Raw genomic sequence first — 19,484 nt, forward strand, 5'->3', positions numbered from 1 at the left:
GTGTGAAGCTCCGCCCCCTGCTGCGTGTCATTGGAAACACACGTTCTGTGTCGACCCTGAGCAGCTGGAGAGGGAGAGAGACAGACAGACAGGGGGTTACGTTTTAACTCGAAGTACAACCAGTGTGTGTGTACATGTGTGTATACGAGGGTGTGTACGTGTGTGTATGTGTGTGTACATGTGTGTGTACATGTGTGTGTACATGTGTGTGTGGACATGTGTGTGTGGACATGTGGGTGTACATGTGTGTGTGGACATGTGGGTGTACATGTGTGTGTGTACATGTGTGTGTACATTTGTGTGTACATGTGTGTGTGGACATGTGGGTGTACATGTGTGTGTACATTTGTGTGTACATTTGTGTGTACATTTGTGTGTACGTGTGTGTGGACATGTGGGTGTACATTTGTGTGTCGGTGTGTGTGTACATTTGTGTGTACATGTGTGTGAGGACATGTGTGTGTAGGTGTGTGCGTACATTTGTGTGTACATGTGTGTGTCCGTGTGAGTGTGTGTGCACATGTGGGTGTACGTGCATGTGTACATGTGTGTGTAGGTATGTGTCTACATGTGTGTGTACATTTGTGTGTATGTGTGTGCACATGTGTGTGTACGTGTGTGTAGGTGTGTGTGTGTACATGTGTGTATGTGTGAGTATACATGTGTGTGTACGTGTGTGTGTACATGTGTATTTATGTGTGTGTGTGTAGATGTGTGTGTAGGTGTGTGTACATGAGTGTGTACATTTGTGTGTATGTGTGTGTACGTGTGTGTACATGGGTGTAGGTGTGTGTGTGTACATGTGTGTATGTGTGAGTATACATGTGTGTGTACGTGTGTGTGTGTACATGTGTATGTATGTGTGTGTGTGTACATGTGTGTGTAGGTGTGTGTACATGTGTGTATGTGTGAGTGTACGTGTGTGTACATGTGTGTGTAGGTGTATGTGTGCACATGTGTGTATGTGTGAGTGTACGTGTGTACGTGTGTGTGTACATGTGTGTGTGTGTACATGTGTGTATGTGTGAGTGTATGTGTGTATGTGTGTGTACATGTGTATGTATGCGTGTGTGTACATGTGTGTATATAGGTGTGTGTACATGAGTGTGTACATATGTGTGTGAATGTGAGTGTGTGTGTATTTGTGTGTGTACATGTGAGTGTGTGTGAACATGTGAGTGTATTTGTGTGTGTGTTGGCGTCAGTGCACTGGAATGTCTGTCTCCCCTCCCACCCATGTCTTGGAGCCCGACCTCTGTTTAGTCTAAATTCTCTGAAAAACACACACACACACACACACACACACACACACACACACACACACACACACACACACACAATGACAGGAAGGTGGAATGTGTGTGTGGTATTTTATCAGCAGTGACAGATAAACATGGAGGAGGCTCAGAGGCGTGTTCAGGAAACTGAGCTGTTTACGCCTAAAAACCTGGAACCACATTAGAAGCATTTCAATATATAAAGAAATAAAATGTTTTCTGCAGGAGACAGACTAGGAGACAGGCTAGGAGACACGCTAGGAGACACGCTAGGAGACACGCTGGGAGACACGCTGGGAGACAGGCTGGGAGACAGGCTAGGAGACACGCTAGGAGACACGCTAGGAGACACGCTAGGAGACAGGCTGGGAGACAGGTTAATAGACAGGTTAGGAGACAGGCTAGGAGACAGGTTAATAGACAGGCTAGGAGACAGGTTAGGAGACAGGTTAGGAGACAGGTTAGGAGACAGGCTAGGAGACAGGCTAGGAGACAGGTTAATTTGTTGTTTGATTGATTTTCCGTGATGATGTCATCACAATCAGACATGGCCACACCCACTTCCTGTTGCAGGAAGTGGTCATTATATCCCCAACACAGACAGACAGATAAACAGGCAGAGACAGACAGATAAAGACATGATGACAGACAGATAGGATGATAGACAGACAGAAAGACAGACAAACAGACAGGATGATAGACAGCGAGAAAGACAGACAGGATGATAGACAGAGACAGACAGACCAACAGACAAAATATAGACAGACAGGATGATAGATAGATAGGCAGACCGATGATAGACAGACAGGATAATAGACAGACAGCTACCACTAAAGAAGTCTGAAGTGCGTCACTGCTGATTTCACACACACACACACACAGACAGACAGACAGACAGACACTGTTCCCATGCAGTGTGGCTGTATAATGACTGGGTGTTTGTACCCATCCCTCCATCCCTCTTACCGGTCCCGGGGCCCAGCAGCATCACGGCCCCCAGCAGCATCACCCCCTGCACCGCCATGTCTGCCCCTCACGGAGCCTGCAGCGCGGGGTATCCAATCATCATGTGGAGGATCCGGTCACACCCGGACGCCCAAGATCCAAATCCAGCGGATCCGCGGTGTGGAGGGTGTTTTAAAGATGGGCGTTCTCCTGGATCTGGTCCTGGAGAGCTCTGCGCTCCCGGTCGGTGATGACGTCACGGGCCGTTGGAGCGCAGCGCAGCGGGCGCAGGGAGCTTGTTCCCCGCAGAGCTTCCTCCAGGAGGCAGGAGCTCCGGAGGGCGTGGAGGTCCAGATTACTATCAGCTCCGGAGAAGAAGCTCGGCTCGGCTCGCTACAGATAAACCACGGGTCTGACTCCGTGCCAGAACCCAGACCGCTTCAAGCCGCTCCAAACCCCGCAGAGAGAGAGGAGGAAGCCCGGTATGAGGAGCCTGGATGGCGCCTAGAGAACCAGAGCTAACAGGCTAACAAGGCTAACTGAAAGAGACGGAGCGAGAGAGAGAGGGGGGGGGGGGGGGGAGGAAGGGAGGGAGAGAGAGAGAGAGGAAGGGAGGGAGAGAGAGAGAGACAGAGAGAGAGACAGAGAGGGGGGAGAGGGAGAGAGCGAGAGGAAGGGAGGGAGAGACAGAGAGGAAGGGAGGGAGAGAGAGAGAGAGGAAGGGAGAGAGAGAGAGAGGAAGGGAGGGAGAGACAGAGAGGGAGACAGAGGGGGGGGGAGAGGGGGGGAGCGAGAGGAAGGGAGGGAGACAGAGAGGGAGGAAAGGAGAGAGATGGAGAGAGCGGGAGACCTCTGGTGGCAGCACGGTGTAACAACGGCGTCCGCCGACACTTTGAACGGGCTTTGACTGAACATTTGATGAACTTGATGAACGTGTGTTTGGTTTGTTTTCCCAGATAAAGTGAAACAAACTGTTGAGACATGGAAGCTGATGCTCTACTCACCAGGAAGAGGAAGGATGTTCAGAGCAGGAGCAGGAGTCCTGCACAGAGCAAACGAGGAGGAGGAGGAGGAGGAGGAGGAGATGGAGGAGATGGAGGAGAGCTGGAGAGGAGGAGAGATGGAGGAGGAGAGCTGGAGAGGAGGAGAGATGGAGGAGGAGAGCTGGAGAGGAGAAGGTGGAGAGATGGAGATGAAAGATAAGATAATCCTTCATTAGTCCTATAACGGGGAAATTTGCAAATGATGGAACGGAGATGGAGGAGGAGATGCAGAGGAGGAGATGGAGGAGGGGGAGAGGAGAAAGGAAGAGATTGAGGGGGAGAGGAAGAGGAGAGATGGAGGAGCAGGGTAAACTGTTCAAATCCCTTTTATTTCATAGAAATCATAAATACAATTATAAAAAATATATAAGTAAGTATCAAACATAAACTACAATGATTGTCCTCCGTCAAACAGGAAGTCCTCCCTCTCTTCGTGTCCTCCGTCAAACAGGAAGTCCTCCCTCTCTTCGTGTCCTCCGTCAAACAGGAAGTCCTCCCTCTCTTCTTGTCCTCCGTCAAACAGGAAGTCCTCCCTCTCTTCTTGTCCTCCGTCAAACAGGAAGTCCTCCCTCTCCTCGTGTCCTCCATCAAACAGGAAGTCCTCCCTCTCTTCTTGTCCTCCGTCAAACAGGAAGTCCTCCCTCTCTTCTTGTCCTCCGTCAAACAGGAAGTCCTCCCTCTCCTCGTGTCCTCCATCAAACAGGAAGTCCTCCCTCTCTTCGTGTCCTCCATCAAACAGGAAGTCCTCCCTCTCTTATTCTCATCCACCCTGCAGGGACCTGATCTATGCAGTTCATCAGTTTGTCATTGGCTTTTTGAAAAAATAAATACAATTGTACAAAAAACATCGTCTTGGTCCATAATGCACCTGGGGAACATTCTGTTCATCCCAAATACATAATTACACACACACACACACACACATATAAGTAAATATACATATATTCACACATACATATGATACATATTGTTGCCGGGGCGACAGGACATTGTTGCTCTTCTGTGCTGGATCTTCACACAGAGCACATCCAACAAACTGTAAGCTGATTGGCCGACCACATTTCAGTGGACTTCAGGATTGGCGAAACTCTGCTGTAAGCTCCGCCCCCCTCAGGCTGCGGTCCAGCCGCTCCGTCTCCGCCTCCAGGACGGCAGGGACGGGGCTCAGGGACACCTGGTCCAGGGAGGAAGTGAGGTCACGACGCAGAGAGAGCAGCGACTGGCTGTTCCTGGAGGAGCGCAAGATAAACTCCGCCCTCTGCTGGTGGTCCAGAGAGAGGGTGAGATGGAGACGGTGAACCTGAGAGGGGCGATGAACATGATATCAATAACACTAAATTCATTTCCTGCAGAGATCCTCTTCCCATCTCAACTGAACCGACCTGATCTTCCAGCTCTCTGATCCTGCTCCTCATCCCATCTTCTGCATCACCGGCACCGCACTGCAACACGTTAGCAACACGTTAGCAACGCGCTAACACCTGGATTTAAGACCTGCTCATCCAAATTAAGCTCCGCCTATCCTACACAAGCTCCACCCCCGATTACAAGCCCCATCCGACCGACACTACAACCAGAAGCCACAGCTGCTAAGCAACTGGCAAGCTCGTCTTACTGGAAGTGGATTCAACTCGGTTAATAAGTTACATATCATATCATGACGTTATTAGGCTCCATTTACACCTGGAATTAATTTGCGGTGTATATTCGTGGCGCTGGAATTCGTGGCACAGTGGTGCAGTGCATTGCACTGCTGCCTCACAGCAAGAAGGCCCTGGGTTCAATTCCTGCCTGGGGCGCTGTTGGCACTGTGCTCCGGTGGGTTATCTCCCAATGAGGGGCCTTTCTGTGTGGAGTTTGCATGTTCTCCGGGCGTCATTGAACGCTGCCCACTGCTCCTGGCTGCCCCCCCAGAAGAAGGACAAGCCAGGATGGTTCAATGCAGAGAAACCATTGCACCATTCAAAGTGTGTGTGTTGTAGTGGGGGATGGTAGCTCAGGCGGTAGAGCTGGTGGTCTAGTCATCTAAAGGTTGCTGGTTCGATCCCAGGCTCCTCCTGCTAGCATGCTGTAGTGTCCTTGAGCAAGACACTTAGCCCCTAATTGCTCCTGATGGCTGTGTCCATCGGTGTTTGAACAATTGTAAGTCGCTTTGGATAAAAGCGTCTGCTAAATGACTAAATGACTAAATGTAAATGTAAATGTAGTGGCGTGCCTTGTGACAAATAAAAATTCTTCTATACAAATCCATTATCTGGATAATGACATCTCTTCACAGCCTTTGCATTTACACAAGATATTAAACGTTCTTTTGCCTGCATTGTGATTGGATCTCAGTAAGCAAATGAGGGAGGTGGACTCGTCAACAGGAAGTGATGCTTTGGCAGGGCTTGTCCTGCATGAAACCATCACATCAAATGGCTCCTGAGGACTGGAGGTTGGAAGGGCAGGCCTTCAACAACAACACAACACACTGTGACGGAGGAGGAGCTGGAGCTTTCCTCCTCAATGTGGCCAAGCTCTACCGATCATTTACACCCGGCTGGGATCCAATCCCAATGCCAGCCGGACCACCTCCAGAAGTGATTGTTATTATTTGTGTGCTCTTTGTCACCACTATACAGGTGGTTTCCTCAACATGCTAACATGCTAATCAGGGGCATTGACAACGCTACTACACTTCCATACAATCTGTAGTTTAATGGTTGGTAAACCTTTACCACGTACGTATGTATGTACTTACTCCACTGGTAAAGCTACCTGCTGTAACTGGTGTATGAAGTACTTCAGACTGAATACTAATAATACCACTAAGGAAGAATACAATGTTTGGAGCAGAACCTGACCTGGAGTCTGGAACCAGACTGGGACTGGGACTCAAGCTGGGACTGAGAGAGCAGCACACTCAGCCTCCACCGCTCCTCCTCCACCTGGAACCAGAGCAAGAGCTGATTAAAACCTTAGAGTTAATAAGAATACCACACTGAGTAAATATGAATACCACACTGAGTAAATATGAATACCACACTGAGTAAATATGAATAACACACTGAGTTAATATGAATAACACACTGAGTAAATATGAATACCACACTGAGTAAATATGAATACCACACTGAGTAAATATGAATAACACACTGAGTTAATATGAATAACACACTGAGTTAATATGAATAACACACTGAGTTAATATGAATACCACACTGAGTTAATATGAATAACACACTGAGTTAATGTGAATAACACAACTGAGTTAATGTGAATACCACACTGAGTTAATGTGAATAACACATTGAGTTAATGTGAATACCACACTGAGTTAATGTGAATACCACACTAAGTTAATGTGAATACCACACTGAGTTAATGTGAATAACACAACTGAGTTAATGTGAATACCACACTGAGTTAATGTGAATACCACACTAAGTTAATGTGAATACCACACTGAGTTAATGTGAATAACACAACTGAGTTAATGTGAATACCACACTGAGTTAATATGAATAACACACTGAGTTAATGTGAATAACACAACTGAGTTAATGTGAATAACACAACTGAGTTAATGTGAATACCACACTGAGTTAATATGAATAACACACTGAGTTAATGTGAATACCACACTGAGTTAATGTGAATAACACAACTGAGTTAATGTGAATACCACACTGAGTTAATATGAATACCACACTGAGTAAATATGAATAACACACTGAGTTAATATGAATAACACACTGAGTTAATATGAATACCACACTGAGTAAATATGAATAACACACTGAGTTAATGTGAATAACACAACTGAGTTAATGTGAATACCACACTGAGTTAATGTGAATACCACACTGAGTTAATGTGAATAACACACTGAGTTAATGTGAATACCACACTAACTTAGTGTGAATACCACACTGAGTTAATGTGAATAACACAACTGAGTTAATGTGAATACCACACTGAGTTAATATGAATAACACACTGAGTTAATGTGAATACCACACTAAGTTAATGTGAATACCACACTGAGTTAATGTGAATAACACACTGAGTTAATGTGAATAACACAACTGAGTTAATGTGAATACCACACTGAGTTAATGTGAATACCACACTGAGTTAATGTGAATACCACACTGAGTGAATATGAATAACACACTGAGTTAATATGAATACCACACTGAGTTAATGTGAATACCACACTGAGTTAATATGAATAACACACTGAGTTAATGTGAATAACACAACTGAGTTAATGTGAATAACACAACTGAGTTAATGTGAATACCACACTGAGTTAATGTGAATACCACACTGAGTTAATGTGAATACCACACTGAGTGAATATGAATAACACACTGAGTTAATATGAATACCACACTGAGTTAATGTGAATACCACACTGAGTTAATATGAATAACACACTGAGTTAATGTGAATAACACAACTGAGTTAATGTGAATAACACACTGAGTTAATGTGAATAACACACTGAGTTAATATGAATAACACAACTGAGTTAATGTGAATAACACACTGAGTTAATGTGAATAACACACTGAGTTAATATGAATACCACACTAAGTTAATGTGAATAACACAACTGAGTTAATGTGAATACCACACTGAGTTAATGTGAATAACACACTGAGTTAATGTGAATACCACACTGAGTTAATGTGAATAACACACTGAGTTAATATGAATAACACACTGAGTTAATGTGAATAACACAACTGAGTTAATGTGAATACCACACTGAGTTAATATGAATAACACACTGAGTTAATGTGAATAACACACTGAGTTAATGTGAATACCACACTGAGTTAATGTGAATAACACACTGAGTTAATATGAATAACACACTGAGTTAATATGAATAACACACTGAGTTAATATGAATAACACACTGAGTTAATATGAATAACACACTGAGTTAATATGAATACCACACTGAGTGAATATGAATAACACACTGAGTTAATATGAATAACACACTGAGTTAATGTGAACACCACACTGAGTTAATGTGAATACCACACTGAGTTAATATGAATAACACGGGTGGTTCTGTCTTGGTTCTCTCTACCTCTCTCAGCATCTCTCTCAGTTTGTTGCGTTGGTTCTTCAGTTTGTTCTTTCGTTCTTTCAGTTCTTTGTTTCTGTCCTGCAGATACTTGTGTTCCAGTTCCAGCTCTGCCACAGTGCCCTGGAGCAAGGCAACCCTGTCCTGCACACACACACACACACACACAGTCAGTCAGTCACCATCACCATGATGTCACTTCCTGTTGTGGAAGAATCACTGACCTGGTGTGGGCTAAGCCCCGCCTCCCGGGCCCTGCAGCCAATCAGAACAGCCTCAGTATTCTCCAAAGCTGATTGCATTCTGTCCCTGTCCGCCCTCAGAGCCAATACCTGATAAATACATAGATAAATGAAAAAGGATGATAAATATTTTTGGCTGGCCCTCCCTGAAAGTGGAGGGGTTGAATCATCAGTCGGAATACCGTGGGTGGACTGAGAAGCCCAGCAGCTGTTTTTCTTTTTTTTTTTTTTTTCCAGTAAGTCAGTGTGGATTACAATACCAGGATAAAACAGAAGCTTACAAAAATTACAGCAAGAAGGTCCTGGGTTCAATTACCGCTTGAGGTTGGCAACGCTCTCCGGTGGGTTATCTCCCAATGAGGGGCTTTTCTGTGTGGAGTTTGCATGTTCTCCCCATGCTCACATGGGGTTTCCTCCATCTAACATCAGTAAGGACCCCCACCCAAAACATGCACACATCATCATCTGAGATGGACATATGAAACCAGGCTCCCGGGCGTCGCTGAATGCTGCCCACTGCTCCTGGCTGCCCCCCGGAAGAAGCACAAGCCAGGACGGTTAAATGCAGAGAAACTGTTTCACCAGCACCATCCAAGCATGTGTGTGTGTGTGTGTGTGTCTGTGTGTGTGTGTGTTGTAGTGTGGCGTGTGATGATTAAAGATTCATCTAAGATGTTCCATGGGATAGAACCCTAACTCCATCCATCCACACGATGTAGAAAAGGTGATTCCTCAGACCTCCACCTTCTTCCATGGCTCCATGGTCCAGTTGTGACGCTCACATGTCCATTGTAGGTGCTTTCAGGGGTGGACAGGGGTCAGCATGGACACTGTGAGCTCCCATACGCAGCAAGCTGCCATGCACTGTGTGTTCTACACCTTTCTATCACAGCAGTAGTTCTTCTGCGGCATCGAACCAGACGGAGTAGACTTCACTCCCCACGTGCATCAATGAGCCTTGGGCCCCGTGACCCTGTGGCCGGTTCAGCGGTCGTCCTTCCTTGGACACTTTTGGTAGTAACACTGCACAGCGGGAACAGCCACAAGACCTGTGCTTGTGGAGATGCTCTGACCCAGTCGTCCAGCACCACAATGTGCTCCTTGTCAAAGTGGCTCAGATCCTGACCACGCCCATTTTTATACTTCAACAACTGACTCTTCACCTGCTGCCTCATATATATATCATATATAACACTATGTATATAATAATAATATATAACACTATGTATATAATAATAATATATAACTATGTATATAATAATATGTAACACTATGTATATAATAATAATATATAACACTATGTATGTAATAACAATATATAACACCAATATATATAATAATAATATACAACACTATGTATATAATAATAATATATAACACTATATAACACTATGTATATAATAATAATATATAACACTATGTATATAATAATAATATATAACACTATATATAGAATAATAATATATAACACTATGTATGTAATAACAATATATAACACCAATATATATAATAATAATATACAACACTATGTATATAATAATAATATATAACACTATATAACACTATATATAGAATAATAATATATAACACTATGTATATAAAAAAATATATAACACTATATATATATAATAATAATATATAACACTGTATATAGAATAATAATATTTAACACTATATACGTATATAATAATAATATATAACACTAAATATATATCATATATAGCACTATATCTATATATATATATATATATAAATAATATATAACACTATATACATTATAATATATAACAATATATCATAACAATATATATAACACTATATATATATATATATATATATATATATATATATATATATATATACACACAGTATATAATAATAATTATAATAATAATATATAACAGTATATGTACACTCAGCGGCCACTTTACTAGGTACACCTTGCTAGTACTTGCTAGTACTTGCTAGTAGTGGCTTGGAGCCTGCTGCCTTCATTGTTGGTGCATAGATTGAACAAGGTGGTGTAAACATTCCTCAGAGGTTTTGCTCCATATTGACTTGACAGCATCATACAGTTGCTGCAGCTTTGTGGGCTACACCTCCATGATGCCAAGCTCCCGTTGCACCACCTCCCAAAGCTGCTCTACTGGATTGACATGTGGTGAGGGTGGAGGCCAAGCTCCCGTTGCACCACCTCCTAAAGCCGCTCTACTGGATTGACATGTGGTGAGGGTGGAGGCTGTTGGAGAACAGTCAACTCATCGTCATGTTGAAGAAACCACTTTGAGATGCTTTGAGCTTTGTGACGTGCTGCATTATCCTGCTGGAAGTAGCATCACAAGATGCTGCCCTGTGCTCATTATGGGATGGACATGCTCAGCAACAATACTCAGGTACGCTGTGGCCTTTAAACCATGCTCAGCTGGTACTAAGGGGCCCAAAGTGTGGCAAGAAAATATCCCCCGCAACATTACACCACCAGCACCACCAGCCTTGATACCAGGCAGGATGGAGCCATGCTTTCATGTTGTTTACACCACATTCTGCTCCGACCATGTGACGGTGGCAGCTGAAATGGAGACTCATCAGACCAGGCAACATGTTTACAATCTTCAATTCCTCCATTGTTGGTGCCTGAGTTTGTGTGCACCACCTCACCACCACCACCTGAGTGTGCTTGCACACAGGGTGCGTGTGTCCCGGCTATGGGTAAAATAGTGGGCAGATGGGGCTCCGCCATGGTAGGCAACCAATCTAGGAGAAGGTCACTCCGAACAAAAACCACAGGTGCTCGCGCCTGGCTCCGCACCGTATACCATCTGAAGGTGTGCAGCAAGGGCGGATGAAGGCTTTAAGCCTGAAACGGCCAGAGTATGGCTACGAGGAGCTGCGCCCCACAGTCATTATTAATGCGCAATGTATAGCTTCCATGGAGACACAAGACACCGATAATCCTGTGCTTCCGGCGGCGAGAGTCCGCAGGAGCCACGCAGCCACTCATGGTGAGCCCCTGAGCACGAAAGGTCCTCCGTAGAGTGCAACCACACACCAACAGGATCCTTAGTGCCGATTTCGAGGGAAACCCAGTAACAACGGTCATGAGTGTGTACTCTCCCACCAACGTGGCACTGATTGAGGAAGTGGAAAGGTTCTATAATGACCTAAGAACAGCGATCCACCATGTGCCTGCTCACAACTTCCTAATAATCTAATAATCAACTTCCTAAAACACTCTTGCCCCCTTCCTCTTTATCATAGCTCTGGACTACACGCTCAGGAAAGCCATCAACGGGGCGGGAGCAGGAGCTTGGCTTCACAATTACATCAAGGAAGTCTAGAAGAAGCCCTGCTATAGCCCTGGCAGACCTGGACTACACGGATGACATCTGCCTGGTGTCTGACCGCGTGGAGCAGGCACATGAACTCCTGAACAGAGTGGAGGTGGAATGTGCTGAGGTTGGCCTCAGACTGAATGCAAAGAGGACTGAGGTAATCACCTATAACTTCCACATGGACCATCCGCCGATTACAACATCAGATGGCAACGCTCTGCGAGAGGTCAATGACTTTATATACTTGGGTTCCTGCGTGAACTCCACAGAACGGGACCTTGAGGTCGGCGTGGAGGGCCCTGAGCGGTGTGTCGGGAGTGTGGTGCTCGAATCTCCCACGACACATAAAGCTAAACCTATTCCACGCCACTGTGGAGTCTGTCCTCCTGTATGGCTGTGAAAGCTGGACCCTGGCACCCACCCTGCAGAAGTCCCTGGATGGGTGCTACACCAGAATGCTACGAGCTGTTCTGAATGTGGACCAGAACATCCACATTATCAACAAGGACCTGTACGGGCAACTGCCAAGGCTCAGCAAGAAGGTAGCATCTAGGAGGATGAGGCTGGACGGCCACTGCCACAGACATCGGGAGCTCCCGGCCAGCAGGCTGGTCCTGTGGGAGCCAGCGCACGGGCATCGATCGCGAGGACGTTCAGCGCTGACGTGTGTGGGCATCTTGGGGATGGATGCGGGAGCTGAAGGCTCTTCGGAGCTGGCCGGAGTATGGAGAACCGGAAGGATTGGAGACTCCGATGGAAGCTCGTCTGAGGACGACCGAGAGAGAGTTTCCTGTTGTGAGCTGACAGGAGCGGCATCCTGTGTGGTCTTCTGCTGCTGTAGCTCATCTGCTTCAAGGTTCCACGTGTTGTGCCTTCACAGATGCTGTTCTGCAAACCTTCGTTGTAACCGGTGCTTATTTCAGTGACTGTTGCCGCTCTCCCCTGACCTCTGACCTCAACCAGGCGTTTTCGTCCACACAACTGCCGCTCACTGGATATTTTCTCTTTTTGGGACCATTCTCTGTGAACCCTAGAGATGGTTGTGCAAGAAAATCCCAGTAGGTCAGCAGTTTCTGAAATACTCAGACCAGCCCGTCTGGCACCAACAAACATGCCACGTTCAAAGTCACTTAAATCCCCTGAACAAGTCACCTCACCATGTCTACATGCCTCCACCCAACGAGCTGCTGCCATGTGATTGGCTCATCCTCACCATGTCTACATGCCTCCACCCAACGAGCTGCTGCCATGTGATTGGCTCATCCTCACCATGTCTACATGCCTCCACCCAACGAGCTGCTGCCATGTGATTGGCTCATCCTCACCATGTCTACATGCCTCCACCCAACGAGCTGCTGCCATGTGATTGGCTCATTAGCTATTTGTGTTAACAAGCAATTGAACAGGTGTACCTAATAAAGTGTGTGTGTGTATTATAATAATATATAATACCACATATATATATATATATATATATATATATATATATACATATATATATATATGGTGTTATATATTATATATACTGTTATGTGTTATATATATATATAACACTATATATATAATAATTATATATAGCACTATATATATAATAACATATAACAGTATATATAATAATAATATATAACGTGTATATATATATATATAACAGTAATATATATATATATATATATATATATAATATATAACAGTATAAATAATAAATATATAACCGTATATATAATAATAATAATGATATATAACAGTATATATATATAAAAATAACATATAACAGTTTATATAATAATATTTAACAGTACATATATAACATATAACAGTATATATAATATATAACAGTATATATATATATATATAACAGTATATATATATATATATATATATATATAAATATATACTGAAATATATATATATAATATATAACAGTATATATATATATATATATATATAAAATATATAACAGTATATATATAACAGTAAATACATATTAATATATCCCATTACATCGTTTATGTTGATGACTCTCAGGCCTTGAAGCTGTAAAACGATCAGATCGATACACTATCAAAATAAGAGTCCTCACCTCCTCCTCTCTCTCCTTCAGGACTCTCCTGCTCTCCTCCACCTCCTGCAGCAGAGCGTAGATTCGCTGGTCCTGGGGAAGAGGAGGAGAGCTCCATCACTTCATTCATCACTTCATCACAATGGTTCTGATGGATATTTCATGTCTTTGCTTTAAATTCATATGAAAAGTTCCCTCTGAAATGAAGCTACAAAGACTGAACCAGGAACCAGGACTGGATGGAACTGGTTCATTCAGTCTGAAGAGAAAGAAAGAAAGAAGGGTGGAGAGGAAGGAAGATGGAGACAGAAAGAGGAGGGCGAGCGGAAGAGGAAGGAAGGTGGAGATAGAAAGAGGAGGGCGAGCGGAGGTCCAGCTCACCTCCTCTCCTCCGCTCCTTCTGCTCTTCTTGTCGTCATCGGCCTCCACCTCTTCTTGCAGTGTCTCCGTCCCTCTCTCTCGCTCCTGGTGGTTCTGCCTTTCCTCCACCCGTTGTTCCTCCTCTTCCGTCTCTCTCTCCCCCAGTGAATTGGCCAGTCTCTCCATCTCCACCTCCATCTCTCTCAGTCGGTCCGCCAGCTGTTCTGACCTCTCCTCTGCCGTTCTTCTCCCTCGCTCGGCCTTCTCTCTCTCTCTTCTCTCCTCCACCATCTCCTGCACCATCTCTCTTCTCCTCTGCTCCAGGGCCTTGGCTCTGGCTATCAGCTCCTCCACTTCTCCGCTCTCTTTCTCCATCTCTCTCTCTATCTTCTCTCTCTCCAGCAGCGTCTCCTCTCTGCTCCTCTTCACCTCCTCCGTCCTCTTCAGCAGAGCGCTCTGCAGTCGCTCGCCCTCCTGGTGGCTCTCCTGTGGACGCAAAACACACAGGCGGCCATTTTGAGTGTGGGTGTGGCCACCGGCGGCCATATTGGGAGAGGAGGACACACCTAACAAGCCGCCCGTGATAAAAACTTGTAGTAAAAGATCTTGTTCTCACATTTAAATGTTTCGTCATCATAAAGACGTAGCACTTAAATAATAATAGCACTTAACCTACTTTCCCAGGAGCTAGGCTAGCTGATCCCATCTACAACCGTGCATTGAGCAGTTAGCATGCAGCCCGTCGCTGTCTCTGTACTGGACACACTGGTCCTTTCTCAACTACCAAGTCCACAAGTCCAGACGTGGACTTGTGGACTTGTGTAGTTGAGACTTGGCAAGTTGGACTGGAGAGTACAGACTTCCGGGGACCATGACAACCGCTTGGTGCCAAATGCATTGTGGGATACTTGTCTGTCCCAAGTCCACACAAGTCACCACCCATGCATCCTCCATCAAACGGGCGGAGCAAGTCCACATCCTGGCATTTGGACTGGACTTGGCTTGATGCGTACTTTGAATTGGAACAGTACATGGGCTGCGACTGATGACGTTTCACAAGTACACAAGTACACAAGTACACAAGTACAGACAAGAACACAAGTACAGATAAGAACACAAGTACAGACAAGAACACAAGTACAGACAAGTACACAAGTACAGACAAGAACACAAGTACAGACAAGTATACAAGTACAGACAAGAACACAAGTACAGACAAGTTCACAAGTACAGATAAGAACACAAGTACAGACAAGAACACAAGTACAGACAAGTACACAGGTACAGACAAGAACACAAGTACAGACAAGTTCACAAGTACAGACAAGTTCACAAGTACAGACAAGTTCACAAGTACAGACAAGAACACAAGTACAGACAAGTTCACAAGTACAGACAAGTTCACAAGTACAGACAAGAACACAAGTACAGACAAGTTCACAAGTACAGACAAGTTCACAAGTACAGACAAGAACACAAGTACAGACAAGAACACAAGTACAGACAAGTTCACAAGTACAGACAAGTTCACAAGTACAGACAAGAACACAAGTACAGACAAGAACGCAGATTGAGAAAGCCACTGAACAAACTGGGACTTCCTGTACATGTAGTATTTTCTCTGTGTTTTGGCCCCGCCCACAGGAGAACAGTGTTTCAGGAAGTGGAAAGGCAGCTTTTGGAAACCTCCTTCAAGGGCGGAGACCTTCACCAACTCTACCTCCCGTGTGTTGGTGGAGGAAGTAAAGCCGACGCCAGGACCTCCACCTGCGTCAGGAGGCTAGGAGCGAGGTGGTGTAGTTCTCCGTGCCCAGAAGCGCGTCCAGCTTCAGGGCCGTGTCCGTGCGGTGTTTGAATGTTATGTCATGTTCCTCGTGGTGGTGCTGCTGACGCCCCCTGCTGGCCCGGAGGCTCATGTCAGTGTTTTCATGCCTCAACGTTGTGGTGTGGAGGTGGAGTTTGGAGGTGGAGTGTGGAGGTGGAGTGCGGAGGTGGATGCTTCCTGAAACCTCGGGTGTGGTCAGACCCGTTTGTGTGGCTTTACTCCTTCGCCACCGGCAGTCGCCACGTGAGACCCGGCACATCGGTTAAAAGCGGCCCGACCGCGCGGAGGGGCGTGCTCACCTGCAACAGCTGTTTGAGTGATGTCACTTCCTGCAGGGCGGACCTGACCACGCACCTCATCCTCTCCTCCTCCCTCACCTTCTCCTGCACCTCCTCCCTGCAGCGCCCCCTGGCCCCCAGCTCCGACACCTGCAGCAACACCACCGGCAGGAGCCACTCACATTCAGGGTATGTAGTCACTACGTGGTGTGTACTAAATACTACAGTAGTGTGTACTTTCTAGTATGTACTAAAAGTATGTACTAAATAGTATGCAGTATGCAGTAAATAGTATGCAGTGTGTAGTAAATAGTATGTAGTATGCAGTATGCAGTAAATAGGATGCAGTATGTAGTAGATAGTATGCAGTATGTAGTATGTTGTAAATAGTATGTAGAATGTAGTAAATAGTATGTAGTAGATAGTATGCACTATGAAGCAAATAGTATGTAGTATGTAGTAAATAGTATGTAGAATGTAGTAAATGGTATGTAGTAGATAGTATGCACTATGAAGTAAATAGTATGTAGTATGCAGTATGTAGTAAGTAGTATGCAGAATGCAGTACGTAGTAGATAGTATGCAGTACACCATGTACCTGCTGTGTTAACTTGCTGATCAGCTCCATGTGTTGATGGACCTTCCTCTCCTCCTCCTCCCTCGCTCTCTCTCTCTTCTCCAGTCTGCTCTGCAGGCTCTCTCTCTCTCCCTCCATCTCTCTCAGTTCATCTGCCATCCTCCCCCTCTCCTCTCTGTATCGCTCCCTCTCCTCCCCCATGCTCCTCTTCTCCTCCTCCATCCTCCCTCTTTCCACCTCTATCATCCTCTTCTCCTCTCTGTATCTCTCCACTTCCTTTATCCTCCACTTCTCCTCCTCTATCCTCCCCTCCTCCTCCTCCTCTATCCTCTCCTTCTCCTCTCTGTATCTCCCCCTTTCCACTTCCATCCTTATTTTCTCCCCCTCCATCCTTCCCTTCCCATCTCCCCTGTATCTCTCCTTCTCCTCCTCGAGCTTCCTCTTCTCCTCCTCTATCCTCTCCTTCTCCTCCTCCATTCTCTTGTTCTCCTCCTCTATCCTCTCCTTCTCCTCCTCAAGCTTCCTCTTTTCCTCCTCTAGGCTTCCCTTCTCCATCCTCTCTTTCTCTCCCTTCATCTTCCTCTTCTCCTCCTCCATCCTCTCTTTCTCCTCCTCTATTCTCTTGTTCTCCTCCATCCTCTCCTTCTCCTCCTCCATCCTCTCCTTCTCCTCCTCCATCCTCCCCTTCTCCTCCTCCATCCTCCTCTTCTCCTCCTCATTCCTACCCTTCTTCTCCATCATCCTCTCCTTCTCATCCTCTATCCTCCTCTTCTCCTCCTCCATCCTCCCCTTCTCCTCCTCTATCCTCCCCTTCTCCTCCTCCATCCTCCTCTTCTCCTCCTCCATCCTCCCCTTCTCCTCCTCTATCCTCCTCTTCTCCTCCTCCATCCTCCCCTTCTCCTCCTCTATCCTCCCCTTCTCCTCCTCCATCCTCCTCTTCTCCTCCTCCATCCTCCCCTTCTTCTCCATCATCCTCTCCTTCTCATCCTCTATCCTCCTCTTCTCCTCCTCCTTCCTCTCCTGCTCATCCTCTATCTTGATTTTCTCCCTCGCTATCCTCCCCTTCTCCTCATCCACCCTCCCTTTCTCCTCCTTCATCCTCCCCTTCTTCTCCTCCATCCTCCTCTTCTCTTCCTCCATCCTCTCCTTCTCATCCTCTATCTTAATTTTCTCACTCTCCATCCTCCCCTCCTCCTCCTCCATCTTCCTCTTCTCCTCCTCCATCCTCTCCTTCTCATCCTCTATCTTAATTTTCTCACTCTCCATCCTCCCCTCCTCCTCCTCCATCTTCCTCTTCTCCTCCGCCATCCTCCCCTTCTCATCCTCTATCTTCATTTTCTCACTCTCTATCCTCCCCTTCTCCTCCTCCATCCTCTCCTTCTCATCCTCCCTCCTCCCCTTCTCCTCCTCCATCCTCCCCTTCTCCTCCTCCACCCTCCCCTTCTCCTCCTCCACCCTCACTTTCTCCTCCTTCATCCTCCCCTTCTCCTCCTTCATTCTCCCCTTCTCCTCCTCCATCTTCCTCTTCTCCTCCTCCATCCTCCCCTTCTCCTCCTCCATCCTCCTCTTCTCCTCCTCCACCCTCCCCTTCTCCTCATCCACCCTCCCTTTCTCCTCCTTCATCCTCCCCTTCTCCTCCTCCATTCTCCCCTTCTCCTCCTCCATCTTCCTCTTCTCCTCCTCCATCCTCCCCTTCTCCTTATCCATCCTCCCATTTTCCTCCTTCATCATCCCTTTTACCTCCTCCATCCTCCCCTTCTCCTCCTCCATCCTCCTCTTCTCCTCCTCCACCCTCCCCTTCCCCTCCTCCACCCTCCCCTTCTCTTCCTTCATCCTCCCCTTCTCCTCCCCCATCTTCCTCTTCTCCTCCTCCACCCTCCCCTTCTCCTCCTCCACCCTCCCCTTCTCTTCCTTCATCCTCCCCTTCTCCTCCCCCATCTTCCTCTTCTCCTCCTCCACCCTCCCCTTCTCCTCCTCCACCCTCCCCTTCTCTTCCTTCATCCTCCCCTTCTCCTCCTCCATCTTCCTCTTCTCCTCCTCCTCCATCCTCCCCTTCTCCTCCTCCATCCTCCCCTTCTCCTCCTCCATCCTCTTCTTCTCCTCCTCCACCCTCCCCATTTCCTCCTCCACCCTCTTCCTCTCTTCCCCTCTCTCTCTCCTCTCTTTCTCAAGGCTGCTCTCTCCTTTCTTCACCTCATTTCTCTTCTCATCCATCTCTTCTTCCAACACACTCATCCATCCTCTCAGAAGCTCCGCCTCCTTCTCTCTCTCCTCCACCTCTCCCTCCAGACGCTCCCTCTCTCTCTCCGCGCCACACACTCGTTCTTTCAGTGTCTCCGCCTCTTCCTCTCTCTCCCTCTCTCTCTCCTCCCCCATCACTTTCGCCTGTCGTAGCTCCTCTCTCTCTCTCTCTAGTCCCTCTATCCGGTCACAGAGCGCCTCCATCTCTCCGTCTCT

General features: G+C 46.2%; 3 protein-coding genes across 5 annotated transcripts in view; all 3 read right to left on the minus strand.

The window, feature by feature from the left end:
• Positions 1-2,748, minus strand: part of LOC307243782 (bone morphogenetic protein receptor type-2-like) — a 15,526-nt gene extending 12,778 nt beyond the window's left edge. For all 3 annotated transcript variants that reach the window (XM_080018732.1, XM_080018730.1, XM_080018729.1), the window contains exons 1-2: positions 2,244-2,748; positions 1-64 (exon numbers count right to left, since the gene is read on the minus strand). The exon at positions 1-64 is cut by the window's left edge and continues 122 nt beyond it. In XM_080018732.1, coding sequence (XP_079874858.1) covers positions 1-64; positions 2,244-2,301 — 122 coding nt within the window. In that variant the 5' untranslated portion in view covers positions 2,302-2,748. The remainder of the gene's footprint in view (positions 65-2,243) is intronic.
• Positions 2,749-3,573: 825 nt separating this feature from the next.
• On the minus strand, positions 3,574-17,078 carry LOC307244004 (uncharacterized protein; the record flags this gene model as incomplete). The annotated part of the gene is made up of 9 exons (XM_080018976.1): positions 3,574-4,565; positions 4,648-4,707; positions 6,112-6,195; positions 8,358-8,498; positions 8,579-8,686; positions 14,009-14,080; positions 14,369-14,833; positions 16,472-16,600; positions 17,049-17,078. 9 exons carry the CDS (start codon positions 17,076-17,078, stop codon positions 4,338-4,340), a joined length of 1,317 nt encoding a protein of 438 aa, XP_079875102.1. The 3' UTR covers positions 3,574-4,337.
• A 2,360-nt stretch (positions 17,079-19,438) lies between these two features.
• Positions 19,439-19,484, minus strand: part of LOC307244005 (uncharacterized protein) — a gene marked incomplete at its 3' end in the record, with an annotated part of 29,628 nt that continues 29,582 nt past the window's right edge. Inside the window, exon 22 of the mRNA XM_080018977.1 lies at positions 19,439-19,447. Coding sequence (XP_079875103.1) covers positions 19,439-19,447 — 9 coding nt within the window. The remainder of the gene's footprint in view (positions 19,448-19,484) is intronic.

The sequence above is a fragment of the Zeus faber genome, assembly GCF_960531495.2.
Source record: "Zeus faber genome assembly, chromosome: 18".
In the NCBI taxonomy this organism is placed as follows: domain Eukaryota; kingdom Metazoa; phylum Chordata; class Actinopteri; order Zeiformes; family Zeidae; genus Zeus; species Zeus faber.